The sequence below is a fragment of the Pelodiscus sinensis genome, chromosome 1, assembly GCF_049634645.1.
Source record: "Pelodiscus sinensis isolate JC-2024 chromosome 1, ASM4963464v1, whole genome shotgun sequence".
NCBI lineage: Eukaryota > Metazoa > Chordata > Testudines > Trionychidae > Pelodiscus > Pelodiscus sinensis.
The window spans coordinates 1,570,260-1,589,678 of NC_134711.1; the positions used below are offsets into that span (position 1 = coordinate 1,570,260).

At 55.9% G+C, this 19,419-nt stretch overlaps 2 protein-coding genes across 2 annotated transcripts in view; one reads left to right on the forward strand and one right to left on the reverse strand.

Moving 5' to 3' along the window:
- The window catches only part of LOC102447747 (C-type lectin-like), a 146,141-nt gene that overhangs the window by 123,214 nt on the left and 3,508 nt on the right, over positions 1–19,419 (forward strand). The window lies entirely within an intron of this gene.
- Positions 126–8,564, reverse strand: LOC142827938 (C-type lectin lectoxin-Thr1-like). Its single transcript, XM_075924577.1, has 6 exons — positions 8,195–8,564; positions 7,250–7,328; positions 5,646–5,782; positions 5,259–5,396; positions 3,775–3,889; positions 126–458 (listed from the first exon to the last, which is right to left on the reverse strand). The coding sequence occupies exons 2-6, from the start codon at positions 7,314–7,316 to the stop codon at positions 391–393; spliced, it is 525 nt and encodes a 174-aa protein (XP_075780692.1). The 5' UTR covers positions 7,317–7,328; positions 8,195–8,564; the 3' UTR covers positions 126–390.

A 19,419-nucleotide genomic window follows, 5' to 3' on the forward strand; every position in this document is an offset into this window, starting at 1 on the left:
CCTCGTGGAATGAGGTTTACCAGGGCTGCCGACAAAGGGCTTTGATGTCGACAGGGGGAACGTCCAGACTAGCGGCGAGTCGACAAACAGCTGATCAGCTGTTTGTCAGCTCAGCGCGGCAGCCATGTAAATGTAAATGAAGCCGCGATCATTTAAATCGCGGCTTCATTTACTTTTGCTGAACAAACAAATCTACATGCCTCTGCCGACAGAGGCATGTAGTGTAGACGTACCCTGGGGGGAGGCAGTTTGCAGCTGGGGACTGAGAAGCGCTCTCTCAGGGAGGGGCAAAGCGCGTGAAAGTCTGTTGCCTGATCGTGTCCCAGGGGCCCGGTTCTTTGCGTCCCAGACGCTGAGCTCCCCGTCGGGCGCAGGCGATCAGCCCCCTCGCTAGAGTCGATACTTGCAAACATAGGCGTTTTTCGATGTACAGGAAACATCGTTCCAGTTCTTATAACCTAGAAGGCAAGAGAGAAATCAGTGGGGCGGGGGAAGGGCACGTGGGTGGTGCCTGCCCTGGCGGTGACCCCCGCCCCCGACGGCATCGTGCGGAGAGACGACCCCGCGGCTGCGCAGGAGGCCCGAGAGCAGAGCACAGAGGCCGGGTCGGGGCCCGTGGGGAGACACGCTGCGGATGAGGGCCCCAGCTCGCTCGGGGCTGAATGGGCCGGCCCGACCTCCATCTCCTCCACGTTGGGGTTTGGGCCTGGGCCAGCGGCAGCATCTCCCCCCACAGGGCAGCGCTGCGGTGCCTGGCTGATGAACGGCTCCGTTCCCAGCGCCCAGCCACCCCGGGAGCGTCACTCAGGGTATGTCTACACTACCCTCCTAGTTCGAACTAGGGTGGTTAATGTAGGCATACCGCACATGCAAATGAAGCCCGGGATTTGAATTTCCCGGGCTTCATTTGCATAATCCGGGAGCCTCAATTTTAAAATCCCGGCTAGTTCGAACCCCGTGCCGCGCGGCTACACGCGACACGGAGTAGCTAGTTCAGATTAGGCTCCCCGGGAGCGTCACTCAGAGACAGGGGCCCACACGTGTGGGGCAACGTTTTCCCCGCCTCCATTTCCTGCGTGTGTGATTGGCCGGGCAGGTCACGTGACGTTGTTCCTGCTCAGTGACTGGATGAAGGACAGGTTTAAGTAGGAGATAATGGGGGGGGGATCCTCCCCCGTGTGCATGGGGGGAAGGAGCATTAGTGCGGATCCGTGCGACGGGCCCGGCCCACGAGGAATGAGTCCCTCCGGAATTAGCGCGTGAGCGTCCCCTGGTCAGCCGGGGCTCTGTGCGATCGCCAGCCAAAGGGACTAGCCCTGCTCCACCGCCTGCGCCACGCCAGCACACAACAGCAAGCGGCGTGATGGCCAGCCGGGGTTCCCCAGCAGACAGCTTCCCTGCTAAGTCCTGGCCTCCGCAGCACCGGGGACAGCGGGAGTGTGGCTGACGCCCCTGCGCTCTAGACATCCAATTTGTTACTGCCTCTGTCAGAGCAGCCCTGAGGCAGCTCTCAATTGCCCTAGGGACAAAATAGCCCCTGGCTGCCTCTGAATCAGGGTGGCAAAACCCACCCATGGGCCACCTGAAGATCTCATACCCAACCTGCATATCAAGAAGTGAGCAATAACTGTAGACAAGCCTTGACAAATGGCAACAAAACCTACTTGCCTGCCCCGCACTGCTCATGCGCAAGATCCGTGAATGGGGCGCCACAGATGTAACATTACCGAATTGGAGGGAAGCAGCCAGATCGCTGCTGCACCCCTAGGTGGGGGTGTTGGCCCCAGAAATTGGTATAAAAGGGAGCCATGTGGGGTATTGAATGGGAGCTTATTGTCTGCTGATCCTATGTACGCTATTTATGTGAGTGTATAATTTCTGTGTGTGCACGTAGGAATCTGTAATCTGTGTGGAAGCTGAATATTTCTCTGAATGTGGTTAAGCATTTCTATGGACAGGCTGATTAGCCAGGCCCTGTGGGACAATGGCACTTGATGGGCCAAGGACACATCCAAAGAATGGGGGCTGTCACCTGAGAGCAGCCAGCAGGGAACATAGAGATTGGCCTCTGACCAGGTGACTTGCTGCATACAAGAAGAGGCCAGGAAGGAGGTATAAAAAGGCCATGCTGTCGATGCCATTTTGTTCTCAGCTCAGCACTTCATCCCAAAGGCAGCAGTGCAGGGATCGAAGAGCCTGGAAGACCTGTGAACCCATCCTGATCGTAGGATGTGCAATAAGAACTTTTAAACCAGCAGCTGTAACATCTCTGCTAGAGCCTGCATCGAGGACTGGGAGATTCGGTGCATGTAACGTACTATTCTTTAACAACCTTACTCTCATGCTTTTCTTTCTTGTGATAATAAACCTTTAGATATAGATTCTAAAGGATTGGCCCAGCGTGATTTGTGGGTAAGATCCAGAGGGTAAATTGACCAGGGATCTGTGGCTGGTTTCTTGGAACCGGACAGAACTTGTTCGGGGTAGGTGGGATTGGGTGCTGGGACCCCCCACCTGTGTATAGGCCCGGGGACATCTGGGGCACGGATATTGCTGGGGTGTCGGAGGGGTTTTGCTCATGAGGCTTCAGGCAGGCTGCTGAAGTGCTCTGTGGGACTGGTTTGTGGCCTGTTTGGAGAGGTCACCAGTCTGGGGGCTGTAAGGAGCCCCGGATTTGAGCAATTCGCCCTGAGTGGACACCCTCAGTTGTGCCCAGACACGGCCCGGTCCGTGACAACGGGCGAGTAGATTCAGAGATTTGTCGAACCCAGACTATAGATATAGGTTTAAAACTAATAAAAGGAAGTTCTTCTTTACACAGCGTGTAGTCAACCTGTGGAACTCCTTGCCAGAGGAGGCTGTGAAGGCTAGGACTATAACAGAGTTTAAAGAGAAGCTAGATAATTTCATGGAGGTTAGGTCCATACAAGGCTATTAGCCAGGGGATAAAATGGTGTCCCTGGCCTCTGTTTGTCAGAAGCTAGAGAGAGATGGCAGGAGACAAATCGCTTGATCATTGTCTTCAGTCCACCATCTCTGGGGCACCTGGTGCTGGTCACTGTCAGCAGACAGGCTACTGGGCTAGAAGGACCTTTGGTCTGACCCAGTACGGCCGTTCTTATGTTCTTATGTAGATATAGAACTGGAAGGGATCTTGAGAGCTCTTCTAGCCCAGTCCCCCGCACTCAAACCAGGACCAAACACCAACTAGAGCATCCCCACTTGTCTATAATCTACTCTCAGAAATCTCCAGGGAGGGAGATCCCACATTGCCTTAGGCAATTGTTTCCAGCGCTTAACTTCTTAACAGTCAAGCTATGTCTACAATACAGAGTTAATGCCGCCCAGAAGGAGGTTTTCTGTTTTTGGCAGCCGTGTGGCACTTGTTGATGTGAAGTGATGGGATTAGAACAGCCCCTCTCCCGGACGTGTGAGCCGTGGCCAGAAAGGGGTTAAACAATCCCAGGCCAAACGGCTGGGAGTGAACTTGTCCGGGCGTGTGGGAGCAGTTGGCCAGTGACAAGTAGGACCAGCCAGGGCTGGGAGGCACATGGACGGTGAATTAGAGGGAAGACTAGTTGGATGTGGCTACTTGGACCTTAGAGATGCTACCATGGAAACAGACATTTCCTGTGTCACAGAGATCAGCTGGGGGAGCCGGGGGAGAGGCAGAGAGCCGGGACAGGAGGCCAGGCCTGAGCGAGCTGTGTGGTGTGCACAGGGTCCTGGCAGGGTTCCTTCGCTGGAGCAGGTGTGTTTGAGACTCTGCCTTACCGGTGGTGACCAGCAGCTCAACACAGAATTCATTGTTGTTCAGGTTGTGTGGTTCCCCAGGTTTCCAAGCACTGTAGCCAAAGAGGGAGCCATCTGTCCACACCCAGGTTCTGTCCTGCGGAGCCAGGGGAGAAGAGACCCTGGTGATGCGGCACCATAGACACACCAAACCCGCATACAGCAGGGCCCTGCTCAGGCCGGGGCGAGGGCGGGGGAAGGGGCAGCCCAGAGACACGGACGTCACAGTAACGCTCAGCCCCTCAACTTTCCCTTCTGCCTCCCAAGCCCTTCGCCGACGGACCAAATCCCCCCCCCAAGCTGCAGTCACTCGGGGGTGGGGGGAGGGGTAGTCCCCAATGGCCAGGGCCTGCTTGGGGCTTCCTGGCTGGTGGGAGCAAAATCGACGTGTGTCTGTGATGGAGACGCTGGGGGTCGGGGGAGGGGACTCGGAGCCAATTCCCCTCTCGAGGGCTCCGCACCAGCCTGGCCCCAGGGCAGCAGGACCGGTAGCTCCGGACACTCAGAGCAGGGGACAAGGGGCTGGTCACTGGAAGGGCCTGGCTCTGGCCTGGCCTCAGCGCTTGGGGGGACTGGCTGGGTTTGGGGGGCACAGAACTAGCTCCATGCAGTGCCGGGGGAGGGGGAGAGCTGGATGGCTGAGCAGGCTGGAGAACGGCTCACAGCGCCTCCCCCCCCCCATCCCACATAGGGCCCGGCCAAGGCCCGAGTTTGTGAGAGCTGCTTGGGCTCTCCCATGGCCCAGCGCCGCCCCGAGCAGGGGCGGGAAACGGATGGAGCAGAGCTCGGCTGGAGATCGATGCGGTTACACAGGGGACGCTGTGACGGGCCTTTTGGCCAGAGTCTGGGCTGGTTTGGTGCCTCCCCCTCTCCCCCAAGGTTCTTGCCTGGGCTCCTTCCCAGCTGGTGACGGGTCCCCCTGCCCCTCCCTGCCCGGTGGAGCTGGGGTCCCCTACAGAGAACCAGGCCAGGGCGGGACCCCCAGGCTGAGGGAGGGACCAGCAGTTGGGGACAGTGCAGAGGTCAAACGAGAGCAGAACCTTGAGTCTCGGGCAGGGAAAATGTGGGGAGGGGAAAGAGAGACGGGCTGTGGGGGGCAGGGGAAGGCTCAGCACAGTGGGGGGCTTGGAGGGGGAAGGGAGGGGGCAGTAGTTGGGGTGGTAGGTGCAGGTCAAAGGTCAGCCTGAGGCTGGGGGGACCAGGTTGGGGGGAGCAGGGCTGGGCTGTATTTGAGGGGGAGCAGCCAGAGGGGAGGGGGAGGTTAAGGTAGGATGGGGACGGAAAGGGGACGGGGGCAGAGAAGACAGGGGCAGTGCAGAGGGGACACACTGGTGCCCGTGAGTGCAGGAAGGAGATCCTGGTAGCCACACAAAGGGATCGTGGGGTTTGGGATGTGCCCAGCCCCGGGGAGCCAGAGCCGTGGGGCGGGGCAGCTGCCAGAGGCCAATCCGGCGCTGGGCGCTCACCTTGTTGGGGTCGTGGAGTCCGATCCAGACATAATCCTTGGAGCCCGAGATGCTGAGATACTCGACCACTATGTCCCTTTCTGCCTCATTGACGATGGAGGCCAGATGGGCCCCCGGCTGGTGTTGCTGACACTGCACCTGCAGCAGGGACATGGGCCAGGCCTGTCACTCTGGGGGAGGACGGCAATTGCTTTGGTGCAGGGTCCTGCCCCACCCGGCTGCAGCGGGGCAGGGGCTGCTGAGTGGGGAGAGAGTCCCCTCCTGGTGCCTGTCCCTGTCACCTCGCCCGCACCTCCCCAACCCTGCACCTGGGGCCAATCACCAAACACCTTCAGCTCTGCCCACGAACCTGCCCCTCCCCATGGATCCTGCAGATGAGCCTCCTACCTCAGCCGCTGACCAGGTCACCTGCTCAGGGAAGAACTTCAAGCAGTGGTCTCTGTAGTGCAGCCAGCCATTGAGACAGCCTGTGGCCTTTATCCCCGATCCAGGCCGGAGAGAGCGCTCACGTCGGGGCGAGGCTGCTGTGGAGGGGGGAGAGGGCGCAGAGCTGTCAGTACCTGCCCGTCCAGCTTCTCCAGACTGCCAAAAACACTGTGAAATTTCGTCCTCTCCCAAAATGGCCCCTCTCTCCTGTTGCTTTCAGTGGGGCTGAAGCCCCTCAGCTAAAAGAGCTGCCACCCCCTCGCCCCCTTTCGCTGTGGCAGTGAGGCTGCGCTACCGACAATGACCGGTGTCCCCTCCCTCAGGGGACAGGCACTGGGGTGTCCTCAAGGAAGATGGACACTTCCCGTCTTCTGTGCGAGGACGCTGGAGAGGTCGACACAAAGGAGCAGCAGGGCGGTGGAGTCACAGCAGAAGGGGACTGTGGGGTGAGGGTGGGGAGCACTGGGTGTCAGGGTGACAGTGGTGGGGCAGGGAGCAGAAGGGAAGTTGGGGCACAGGGGTACAGCACAGGCTGAAGGGACCCCATGTGCTACTTTGCCAGCCTAGGAACGGGGCTTTAAACCAGGTTTAAAAGAGGTAGGTGGCAAAATCCCAGAGGTGAACTTAACAGAGGCTACGTGTTGGGTGGGAAACAGAAAACTACAAAAGTGGGGGGAGGTCGTAGGAGCAACAAGAGGGAGATCCGTGCGGGAACGTGCTCGGCCTCTCAGATGCCTATACACCGATGCAAGGAGTAGCTCTCTATGGATTTGAGAAGTTTCTTGTCTTTCTGTTTGTTCAAGAACTCCTGCTAAATGGTAGGATGAGAACCACCGAATCTGGTAGGCAGCTTCCTCTCCTCTAACTTAAAGCAACGTCGGGGTACGGTGGTGCCAGGGCAATGGGATGTGTGTGGAACTGGATTGTTTCTCATAAAATGGAAAGGGAGGGGGCTGGTAGAAGGGAGTTATGCTGCAGAATGCCCACAGGGGGCAGCAAGGGGCAGAGATGGGACCAGGACAGCAGTAACCGCACTGGGCCAGCAGGGGGCAGGGGCGGAGAAAGGGACAGCTCTCTGCTATAGATTTCTGAGAGTCTGTCTGGGAATCTGGGGCCATGCACTTCTCCCCCGACTGGGCCCACTGGGGCTACAGCATCCAGGGAGAGGCGCGTCTCACCTGGCCCCAAGCTGCTGGGGTGAGAGAGGGCTGGGGTTGTCCTCTCTCCCCAGAGCAGCCTGCACCCTGCACCCCTCCTCCCCAGCCCCACCCCAGAGCAACGATTCAAATGAAGAAACAAGAACTTATTTAAGTATCCGGGCAAGGCCGGGTAAATCTTCTAGTGGGGAATAAATGGAAACACTGGAAGTATTGGTGTAGAAACTACATGATGAGCTCTGGCCGGGGTCTGGATCGATGGGCTTGGTGGGGCAGGGGCTATGGGGACCCAGCTGTGGTGGCTGCTCCCCCACGGTGGGGCTGGCCCCCTGGGTGAAATGACTTCACGTCCCATCGGGGCAAACAGAGCCTGAGGTATCCAGGCCGAGGGGCCGGGCAGGGACTCACCTTCCAGTGAGGGGTTAAAGATCAGGCAGCCGAGGAGGCAGAGGCTGAAGAAGGCGACTGGGCCCATCGTCTCGCTTCCCTGGGGAGAAAACACACAAGGGGGATGGGCGGGGGAGCCTGACACCCCCCTGGAAAAACTCCACCCCCCCATGGGGCATTTCCTGGGGAGGTTTCGGGGGGGGGGGCTGTGCGCTAAGGAGCCTGGCCAGGCTGAAGGTCCCAGCGGGATCCCAGCCCCCAGCCTCGGGGTCCCTGCTCAGAGCCCGTCTCCCTGGCTCCAAAGGGCCCTTTGGTTCTCCCCCTCGCTGAGCCGCGCCCCAGGGACAGAACCAGACACCCAGCAGGGAGCCGGGTCCCAGCTCCGCAGGGCCTGGGCTCTGCAAGCCGCACGGCCAGGGACCCCCACACCAGGGCTGCAGGGGGGACCCCAGAGGGCAGCAGGGAGGCCGGGATCACTCAGGGGACCCAGGAACCGGATCCTCAGCACAGTGATTCTCAGAAGGGGCATTTGCCATCCCCCGCTGCCCCTCCCCCAGTGCTGGGCTGGCAGGGCCCCACGCAGCCCCCCCATGGGACCGGGAGGGGGGAGCAGGCGGCGGGAGGGGGGAGTTTGGAAGGGGCCCAGGGCCAGGCGGGGGGCCGGTCTGTGTGCACATGGCTGGAATGGCAGCAGCAGGGGCAGCCCCTCGGCCACAGTCCTCTGGCCAGAGACCGGGGTGAGTGCTGGGAGCACAGAGCCTCTTGTCTCCATCCAGCGCCCGGGGCACCAAACACCCACTGACCCCCCCCCCCTCCCACCGGGGCCTTTTCCCCCTCACAGTGTGCACGGGAAGCAGTGAGACCCAGAGGGGTTCCTGGCGCACACAAGGCACCAGCCCAGCAATGGCCCCACTGCCACCAGCCACCAGCGCAGGGGGGAGACGCGGGAGGGAGCCGGGGACTCACCTGACTGTCGCTGGGGAGCTGCTCTGGTGCCGGGTCGGTCCAAGTGCAGCCTGACGGGGCACTGGCCCTGCCTGGGCATTTATAGACCAGTGGGGGAGGGGCTGAGAGGGGACCAGTTATCGATAATGAACATGCAAATCTGTGAAGATGGCAGATGAGTCACTTCCTGCCCAGACAAGTGGCGATAAGGGGAGTCACGACCCATCTGCCAGCTGGGCTGTGGCCAGGTGGACGTGCTTGTCAGGGCTCAGCTAAGAGATATGGTAAAAGCTGGTCCTCCCCTCTCCCCCGGCAGCGCTGAGATCCATGGGGCTGTAGGGAACCCTCTCAGTGCTATTGGGATCACAGCCCAGTGGGTACAGTCAGGGCAGGGTTATTGGGGTCACTAGCATCAGACCCCACTGGAGACAGTCCGGGCAGGGCTATTGGGGTCAGACCCCAGTGGGTACAGTCTGGGCAGGGCTATTGGGGTCAGACCCCAGTGGGTACAGTCTGGGCAGGGCTATTGGGGTCACACCCCAGTGGTGACAGTCCGGGCAGGGCTATTGGGGTAAGACCACAGTGGGGACAGTCCGGGCAGGGCTATTGGGGTCAGACCCCAGTGGGAACAGTCGGGAAGTGCTACTGAGGTTGCAGGGGTGCACGTGGAATGAGGAGTACAGCTAGTTCGGATTAGCCGCGCGGCACGGGGTTCGAACTAGCCGGCATTTAAAAATGGCGCCGGCCGGCTTCATGCAAATGAAGCCCGGGAAATTCAAATCCCGGGCTTCATTTGCAATTGCGGATGACTACATTAACCCCACTAGTTCCAAGTAGCGGGGTAGTGTAGACATACCCTTAGAGTTCTTTGCAGAGGTTAACAAACATGCGGACAAGGGGGATCCAGTAGATATAGTATACTTGGATTTTCAGAAAGCCTTTGACAAGGTCCCTCACCAAAGGCTCTTGTGTAAATTACATGGCCATGGGATAAGAGGAAAGGTCCTTTCTTGGATTGAGAACTGGTTAAAAGACAGGAAACAAAGGGTAGGAATAAATGGTAAATTTTCACATTGGAGAGGGGTAACTAGTGGTGTCCCCCAAGGGTCAGTCCTGGGACCAATCCTTTTCAACTTATTCATAAATGATCTGGAGAAAGGAGTAAGCAGTGAGGTGGTAAAGTTTGCGAATGATACTAAGCTGTTTAAAATAGTCAAAACAGAAGCAGACTGTGAAGAACTTCAAAAAGATCTCACCAAACTGAGTGATTGGGCAACAAAATAGCAAATGAAATTTAATGTGGATAAGTATAAAGTAATGCACGTTGGAAAAAATAACCCCAACTATACGTACAGTATGATGGGGGCGAATTTGGCTACGACAGATCAGCAAAGAGATCTTGGAGTTATCGTGGATAGTTCTCTGAAAACTTCCACACAGTGTGCAGCGGCGGTCAAAAAGGCAAATATGTTGCTAGGAATTATTAAGAAAGGGATAGAAAATAAGACCCAGAATATCTTACTGCCCCTGTATAAAACTATGGTACGCCCACATCTTGAATACTGTGTACAGATGTGGTCTCCTCACCTCAAAAAAGATATTTTGGCCTTGGAAAGGGTTCAGAAAAGGGCAACTAAAATGATTAGGGGTTTGGAACGGGTCTCCTATGAAGAGAGGCTAAAGCGACTGGGACTTTTCAGTTTAGAAAAGAGGAGACTGAGGGGGGATATGATAGAGGTCTATAAAATCATGAGTGGTGTGGAGAGAGTGAATAAAGTTATTTATTAGTTCCCATAATAGAAGAACTAGAGGATTCCAAATGAAATTAATGGGTAGCAGGTTTAAAACTAATAAAAGGAAGTTCTTCTTTACAAAGCGCATAGTCAACCTGTGGAACTCCTTGCCAGAGAAGGATGTGGAGGCTAGGACTATAACAGAGTTTAAAGAAAAGCTAGATCATTTCATGGATCTTAGGTCCCTGGAAGGCTATTAGCAGGGGATAGAAATGGTGTCCTTGGCTTCTGTTTGTCAGAGGCTGGAGAGGGATGGCAGGAGACAAATCGCTTGATCATTGTCTTTGGTCCACCCCCTCCAAGGCACCTGGTGCTGGCCACTGTCGGCAGACAGGCTACTGGGCTAGATGAACCTTTGCCTCTAAAAAAACTACCCGGTCACACCCTCTGTCAACGTACAGGTTCCCTTGAATACACTGTTTGCCTCGTAGGTAAATAGTACTGTGATAACAGCTAGAGAGACAACATCGGCCCCGTGCCTTTTATGTAACCCTGCTCCCTCATGCCAAGTGTCCCGTATCCGCTTGCACTCCTGGATAAGTGCCTAGGCCCAGGGCAGAGGAGGGAGTTCCCACAGCAACAAATGCTGCTCTGGAATGGGCCTACAGAAAAGGACCAGCTGTGGGCCGATTCTGTCTCTGCACAGACCTCGATGGAGCCTTCGCCCCCTTTGGCCCCAGCCCTGCACGTGCGCACAGCCAAGAGGTGCGGGTGCACGATGGTGCCAGAGGAACAAGGGAGCAAACTGTCTCGCTAAGTCCAGTTTCAGATGCCGAGCACAGTGGCTTTGCCTTGCAAACGGGATAGGAGACGGGGTCAGGGATGTGATTTCAGGAGCCCACCTACCATGTAAGGGGAATGTAACAATGATCATTCTCAGCGGTTTACATAAGAACATAAGAGCGGCCAGACTGGGTCAGCCCAAAGGCCCATCCAGCCCCGTGTCCTGTCTGCTGACAATGGCCAAGGCCAGGTGCCCTAGAGGGAGTGAACAGAAAAGGGAACCATCAAGAGATCCCTCTCCTGTCACCCATTCCCAGCCTCTGCCAAACAGAGGCGAGGCCAGTGGTCACCAACCAGTCGATCGGGATCTACCAGTCGATCTTGAAGCCTCTGACAGGGGAACCTGACTGGTTTGGCCAGGAAGCTCTCAAGTGCTGGCACTTCACTTGCCCTCCCGCCACAGTCATGCTGCTCGTGCTCTCTGCCTTGGAGCTGCTCCCCGCCTTGGAGCTGCTCCCCGGGAGCCTCCTGCTTGCTGTGCAGGGTATGGGAAGGAGAACCTGCCCTGGCTGGAGTCATTATCCCCATGGTGACGGCTGCTCCTGGAAGTGGCTGGCGTGTCCCTGCAGCCCCTGAGAGAGGCAGAGCAGGGGGTCTCCACACACTGTCCTTGCCTGCAGACACTGCCCCTGCAGCTCCCAGTGATCAGTAATAGGGAACCGTGACCAGTAGAAGCTGTGGGCTCAGGGCCTGTAGACAAGGGGCAGCACATGGCGCCATGGAGCCATTGCTGTCCATTTCCTTATATCCGGAGCCACCGAGTTGCTGGCTGCATCCCCTGACTGTGTATTTAGTCCTTGACTCCAGATTCCTCCTTCACTCACCCACTGGATAATCCATTTGGGGGGGGGGAGAACAATAATGTTTGATGGGGGGCCATGCTAGGAATTTGGAAAGTGGTGCAGGCTGCATTCTTCCACAGTATTAATGGAGGAGGTGCGGGGTCTGGGAGGGAGGTTGGCGCAGTGGGGAGCTTGGGGTAAAGCGCTGGGGTACAGGAGGCGGGGTGGGGTCGGGGAGGGAGATTGGATGAAGGAGGGGACTGTGACCTGGGACAGGGGCCTGGGATACAGGGGGGGTGCAGGGTCTGGGAGGGGGTATGGTTGCAGGAAAGGATTCTGGCCCAGGGGAGGGAATCAGGAGGTTGTGACCTGGGGCAGGGGAATAGGAGGGAGGCAAGGGATGGGGGGAAAGGTTTTAAGAGGGGAGTACAGGAGGCAAGAGGGTTGGGAGAGGGAGGGGCTGGGATGCCAGATGCAGGCTCTGACCAGGAGGCATTTACCTGGATTGCTCCTGGCCACCAGCCCACCAGGTTCCTCAGCTGGACTCCTGGCTGTGACGGACCGGGCCGTGTCTGGGCACAGCTGAGGGCGTCCGCTCAGGGCGAACTGCTCAAATCCGGGGCTACTTACAGCCCCCGACTGGTGACCTCTCCACACAGGCCACAAACCAGTCTCACAGAGCGCTTCATCAACCTGCCTGAAGCCTCCCGAGCAAAACCCCTCCGACATCCCAGCAATATCCATGCCCCAGACGGCCCCGGGCCTATACACAGGTGGGGGGTCCTAGCACCCAATCCCACCTACCCCAAACCAGTTCTGTCCGGTTCCAAGAAACCAGCCACAGATCCCTGGTCAATTTACCCTCTGGATCTTACCCACAAATCACGCTGGGCCAATCCTTTAGAATCTAACAACTAAAGGTTTATTATTACAGGAAAGAAAAGCATGAGAGTAAGGTTATTAAAGTACAGTATGTTACATGCACCGAATCTCCCAGTTCTCGATGCAGGCTCTAGCAGAGATGTTACAGCTGCTGGTTTAAAAGTTCTTATTGCACATCCTACGATCAGGATGGGTTCACAGGTCTTCCGGGCTCTTCAATCCCTGCAGTGCTGCCTCTGGGATGAAGTGCTGAGCTGAGAACAAAATGGCATCGACCGCATGGCCTCTTTATACTCCTTCCTGGCCTCTTCTTGTATGCAGCAAGTCACCTGGTCAGAGGCCAATCTCTATGTTCCCTGCTGGCTGCCCTCAGATGACAAACCCCATTCTTTGGGTGTGTCCATAGCCTATTGAGAGCCATTGTTCCACAGGGCTTTGCTACTCAGCCTGTCCATAGCCATGCTTAACCACATTCAGAGAAATATTCAGCTTCCACACAGATTACAGATTCCTACCTACACACACAGACATTATATACTCACATAAATAGCGTACATAAGATTAACAAACAATAAGCTCCCATTCAATACCCCACATGGCTCCCTTTCATACCAATTTCTGGGGCCAACACCCCCACCTAGGGGTGCAGCAGCGATCTGGCTGCTTCCCTCCAACTCAGTAATGTGACACTGGCCTTCCATGTGCCCACAGGCCACGCAGAGCAGTCGGCAGGAGCCATGTGCTGCTCTGAATGATGCGAGCCTGGAGGCGGATTGGTACTTTGCATGCTGCCTGTCCTGCAAACAAGCAGCTCCTATTGTCCAGAAAGTGGCCAATGGGAGCTGCAAGATTGTGCTGGGGATGAGGGAAGCACGTGAAGCCTTCCCCCAGGTGCTCACAGCAGTCTGACGAACATGCAAGGACTGGAGAGGCAGGGAGCCTGGCTGCGGCTCACACGAGCCAGATACAATTGCTTGGGGGGCTGAATCCGGCCTGTGGGCTGCATTTGACTCACCCCAGCATTAGGATAGTGACAGAAATGTAGCCGTGTTAGTCTGGTGTAGCTGAAACAAAATACAGGACTATGTAGCACTTCAAAGACTAACAAGATGGTTTATTAGGTGATGAACTTTCGTGGGCCAGACCCACTTCCTCAGATCAAATAGTGGAAGAAAATAGTCACAACCATATATACCAAAGGATACAATTAAAAAATGAACACATATGAAAAGGACAAATCACATTTCAGAACGGAAGGGGGATGGGGGAGGGGGAAGTAAATGTCTGTGAGCTAATGATATTAGAGGTGATAATTGGGGAAGCTATCTTTGTAATGGGTAAGATAATTAGCATCTTTATTCAAACTTGAGTGTAAAGTGTCAAATTTAAGCATGAATGACAGTCCAGAGGATTCTCTTTGAAGTGAAGTCTTAAAAGGCTTTTGAAGCAGGATGCAGGTAATTAAGTCGTTGAGACAGTGTCCTTTCTGGATGAAACGGCAAGAAACTGATTTTTCTTTGTGATCCTGTCTGATATCTGTTTTGTGGGCATTGATCCTTTGACGAAGTGTCTGAGACGTTTGTCCAATGTACATAGCAGACGGGCACTTTCAGCACATGATTGCATATTCTGAAATTTGATTTGTCCTTTTCATATGTGTTCATTTGTCCTTTGTAGCAAGGACCAGATTTTACCAACTGCTTGGCCCTGGAATATGGAAAGAACTGTGGGAATCAGCAGTTCTGGGACTCAGCTGAAAACCCAAAAAGTCTGAGGGAACATCTTTTGTTGTGAGCCAAAGAAACATTTTGTTTCATTCTCGAGGGTTTCAAACCTACGGAAGTAGGTTTTAAATACAACTCAGTGACATGCCAAAGTTTTTCTTCATTCAGCGCACAGTCAACCTGTGGAACTCCTTGCCGGAGGATGCGGTGAAAGTTAGGACTTTAACAGGATTCAAAAAAGAGCTAGATAGGTTCATGAAGTTTAGGTTCATCAATGGCTATTAGCCTGAATGGATAGGAATGGTGCCCCTAGCCTCTGTGTGTCTGGAGCTGAGTGACAGGGGAAGTATCACGTGAGTATTAACTGTTGTGTTCCCTCCCTCTGGGGCATCTGGTATTGCCCACTGTCTGTTGGTCTGACCCAGCCTGGCAGTTCTTATGTATTGTTTGCTTGCGCCCAGGTTCCCAGGAAGTCTGTGTCAATGACCCATCCCTTCATTATGTCCCTCCTTTCACATTCATTGATTACAATTAACATTCTTGTCTTCAAAGACTCACTTAAACATTTCCCTCTGCAAACATTGATTCACAGGATAAACTTAAAAGACAACCAATAGTCTGGTACGTACTAAATGGTGGATTCTATATTAGCTGTTAGCACTTAGGATGTGCACCACCAAGAGAAACACAAGCTGCCAGCTATGGACACTGCGGTGCTCTGCTAATTAGCTGAGGGCATCTGAATCTGCCCCAGACGGTACCCTCTGGGGGTGGACCCCAGTCACCCCAATAGCTCTGCCCAGACTGTACACTCCGGAGTCTGTCCTAAGTTACCCCAATAGGGCTGCCCAGACTGTACCTGCTGGGGTCTGTCCCTGACTCCTGCACCCCCACATCCCCAGCTTCTTCCACAACACCCTTGTACTCCCACACACCCCCAAACCTATGCCATGAGCCCATCATGCACCCCAACCCCTGACCCTGAGCTGCACATACACACCAACCCTGACTCCTTCACCCCCATGTCCTCAGCTCCCTGCCATAAGACTGGCACAGGGCAGCCTGACTGCGCAAGAAGCTGGATTTGACCAGCTAGGATGCAAACGGCAAAGAACCGTGAGCCGTTGCAGCAGCAGACGTCCCGTGAAAGGAGGTCCGAGAGTGCGATGTTTTATTGGTGTTATTGTTAATCACCACGTCACTGATCAATAATACTACGTTGCATATTTTCAGAGCGTTCTTCTGCGGCTCTTCATGGACCGTTTCTGGGCAGTCTCTGGCGGGAAGAACCGGATGGGACTGGTTCCCGCGGGCGCAGTCCAGACTCACGGTGGCTGGTGCCATCACAAGATGGGTTCATGGTTCACCACCCCGGACTCCATGTTGATTTCACAAAGGCGCGATCGTCGTATACGGAAACCCCAACAGCTAACACTGGGAACAGATTGACAGTGATCAACAGAAGAACGTATTTAATCCCAGCACCCCCCTAGCGCTGCCCAGACTGTGCCCAGTGGGGTCTGACGCTCGCCACCCCGACAGTGCTGAGACGCACCCTACAGCCCCACGGAGCTCTGCGCTGGAACAGGGGGAGGCCAGGGAAGGGACCAGGCTGATTGTATCTGTTATTTGGGCCCTGATGGCACTTCCACCTGACATGTGGATTGCGGCTCCCCTTATCTCTGCTTTTCGGAGCAGGAAATGGCTCTATCTGCCATCTGCGCAGATTTGCATGTTCACTATGGATACCTGGGCCCCTTCCCTCCCGACCGGTCGATAAATGCCCAGGCAGGGTGTGACGGTCCGTGCCGTGTCTGGGCACAACTGAAGGCGTCCGCTCAGGGCGAATTGTCAAATCCGGGGCTCCTTACAGCCCCCAGACTGGTGACCTGTCCAAGCAGGCCACAAACCAGTCCCACAGAGCGCTTCAGCTGCCTGCCTGAAGCCTCACCAGCAAAACCCCTCCGACATCCCAGCAATATCCGTGCCCCAGATGGCCCAGGGCCTCATACACAGGTGGGGGGTCCTAGCACCCAATCCCACCTACCCCGAACAAGTTCTGTCCGGTTCCAAGAAACCAGCCACAGATCCCTGGTCAATTTACCCTCTGGACCTTACCCACAAATCACGCTGGGCCAATCCTTTAGAATCTATATCTAAAGGGTTACTATTACAAGAAAGAAAAGCCTGAGAGTAAGGTTGTTAAAGAATAGTACGTTACATGCACCGAATCTCCCAGTACTCGATGCAGGCTCTAGCGGCTCCCTGCAATGCTGCCTCTGGGATGAAGTGCTGAGCTGAGAACAAAATGGAATCGACCACATGGCCTCTTTATACCTCCTTCCTGGCCTCTTCTAGTATGTAGCAGGTCACCTGGTCAGAGGCCAATCTCTGTGTTCCTTGCTGGCTGCTTTCAGATGACAGCCCCCATTCTTTGGGTGTGTCCTTGGCCCATTGAGAGCCATTGTTCCACAGGGCCTCGGTAATTAGCATGTCCACAGGCTCGGCCCTGCCCAATGCTTAACCACATGCAGGGAAATCTTCAGTGTCCATACAAGTACATGCTAATAATTGCACACACAGACATTATACAAACACATGAACAGCGTACATAGGATTATCAGATAATAAGCTTCTATTCAATACCTCACATGGCCCCCTCCTATACCATTTTTGGGGCCAACACCCCCACCTATGGGTGCATCAGTGATCTGGCTGCTCCCCTCAAGATCCAGCAACGTGACAGGCTGGCTGCAGGAGATGGGGGGGGGGGGAACTGGCCGGCAGGGAGTGGAGCTGGCTGGGAGGGGAGTGGGGGGAGCGGGGAGTAACATTAGTTCGGACTAAGGGCTTTAGTCCGAACTAACGCGTCCCGGCGCGCACTTCCTGGTTCGAATCAGCTGTGATTCGAACTAGCGCGCCGGCGAGATCATGTTAATGGAGCGCGGGATATTTAAATCCCCGCTTCATTAACTAGTTCGATTGTCTCCATTTGCATCCCTAGTTCGAACTAGGGATGCAGTGTAGACATACCCCCAGTTCTCAATGCAGGCTTGGAGCAGAGATGTTACTGCTGCTGGCTTAAAAGTCCTCGGTGCACATCCTATGTCCGGATGGATCCACAGTTCTTCCTGGCTCATGATTCCCTGCGAGGCTGCATCTAGATTCAGGAGAATTTCTGAAGACAAAATGGAGGCTGCCACGTGGCATCTTTATCCCTCCTTCCTGGCCTCTTCTTGGCTGCAGCAGGTCACCTGGCCAGTGGCTTGTCCCTGTGTTCCCTGCTGGTAGCCCCTAGGTATCAGTCACCATGCTTGAGGTATGTCCTTGGCCTATAGAAGGCTGTTGGTCCATGGAGACTTGCTCATTAGCATGTCCATAGGCTGAGCATTCTTCGTCTACTGCTCAATCCCATACAGAGAAACCTCCAGTATTAACACAGAATACATATTCCTAACTCCACACACAGACATACAGGTGTATGAAGAGCAGATACAGAATCGGTAGAAGGCAAGCTTTCGTTTGACACCTCCCATGGTCCCTTTTGTACCACTTTTGGGGCAACCCTCCCCCCCCCGATGGGTGCAGCAGTAATCTGACTGCTTCCCTAAAATCCAGTAACGTGACACCCGGCCAGCAGCTCAGCCCCTGCCCGAGGGGAGAGGCTGCGCCCTGCTGCCCTGGCTCTCAGAGCAGGGGGCGTCTCTGAGCCCGACGGGGCTGAGTGTGGGAGCCAGGCTGGGAGCTAAAACCCTCCCCCCAGGCCTGCTGCTGCCTAGGGGTGACTTGGGGGATCCCATCCCCAGCAGGGAACAGAAAGCGCCAATAACGTCCCGAACGGGTCCCTCCACTCTTTATTTTGGGTTCACACCCACGCCCACCCCCATCTCGTCTGTCGGTAGCTCCCCGCCTTCCCGCTCCCTCCCTTCTGTGGGCCCTCAGCTATTGAAGACGCCTAGCCCTGTGGGGGCTGGCAGGAGCCTCCAGACGGCCCTAGTCCAGCCACCCCCAGGGAGCCAGGGCCAAGCCACAGTATCTGTGAGAGGAGTTTGTCAACCTGTTCCTTAACCTCCCCACGACAGAAAACCCACAGCCTCCCTTCAGCGCCTCTGCCAGGGCCCCACTAGCCACCGCACCCCAGCTGTGGCGTTTCCAGCGCTAACCCCTGGGCTACGGCCACTTGGTCCCGGCCTTCAGCCCTGCAGCTTCAGGGTCCCAGCCCTGGCCACAAAGCAGGGGATACAGGGGATGAGGAGCTGGAGATGAGTCAGCAGGGCGCCCTTGTAGCCAAGAAGGCGAATGGCACGTTGGGGCGTTAGGAGGAGCATTGCCGGCAGCTCTAGAGAAGGGATTCTTCCCCTTTAGTCGGCTCTGGCGAGGCCACATCTGGAGTAGTGTGTCCTCTTCCGGGCCCCCGCCTACAGAAAGGATGTGGACACATTGGAGAGGGTCCAGCGGAGGGCGACCAAAATGATTCTGGGGCTGGAGCACACGACCTACGAGGAGAGGCTGAGGGAGTTTAGTCTGCAGAAGCAAAGAGTGAGGGGGGATTTGGTAGCAGCCTTCAACTCCCTGAAGAGGGGCTCCAAAGAGGCTGGCGAGAGGCTGTTCTCAGTGGGGGTAGGGGGCAGAACAAGGAGCAATGGGCTCAAGTTGCAGAGGGGAAGGTCTAGGTTGGAGATTAGGAAAAACGATTTCCCTAGGCAGGTGGGGAAGCCCTGGGCTGGGTTCCCTAGGGAGGACTGGAATCTCCATCCCTACAGGTCTTTAAGTCCCAGTTGACCAAGCCCTGGCTGGGACGACTGAGTCGGGTTGGTCCTGCCTTGGGCGGGGGCTGCACTCGATGGCTCCCGAGGGCTCCTCCAGCCCCAGGATTGCAGGGTTCGATGCCTCCCACTCGGCTGGGGAGAATACTCCGGGGAAGTGCGTCAAACACTTGACTGAACCCAGGACCCGTCACGTGTGCGGCTCCCCCAGCTCCACGGGGCCAGAGGCTGAGGCCAGGAATGCGGGGGCTTGGCACGGTACAATTGCCTCAGCTCCATGTTCGTTGGGCTCATAACCCAGTGATCCCCTTCGGGCTTCCAAACTGCTTCAATCTCCCCCAGTTTCGCAGTCAGGCTGCTGGTCGGGCACGTCCCAGATCTTCGTTGGGCAGGCTCTGTGTTTGCCTTTCCCTAGTCCACTGGGTCCTCCAGGAATTCTCCCCGTCCCCACCCCCAGCCCCCTGCGGACTCTGGTTCAGCCGCCTCCCCTCCCTGCCGAGCTCCCTGCTGCCAGGC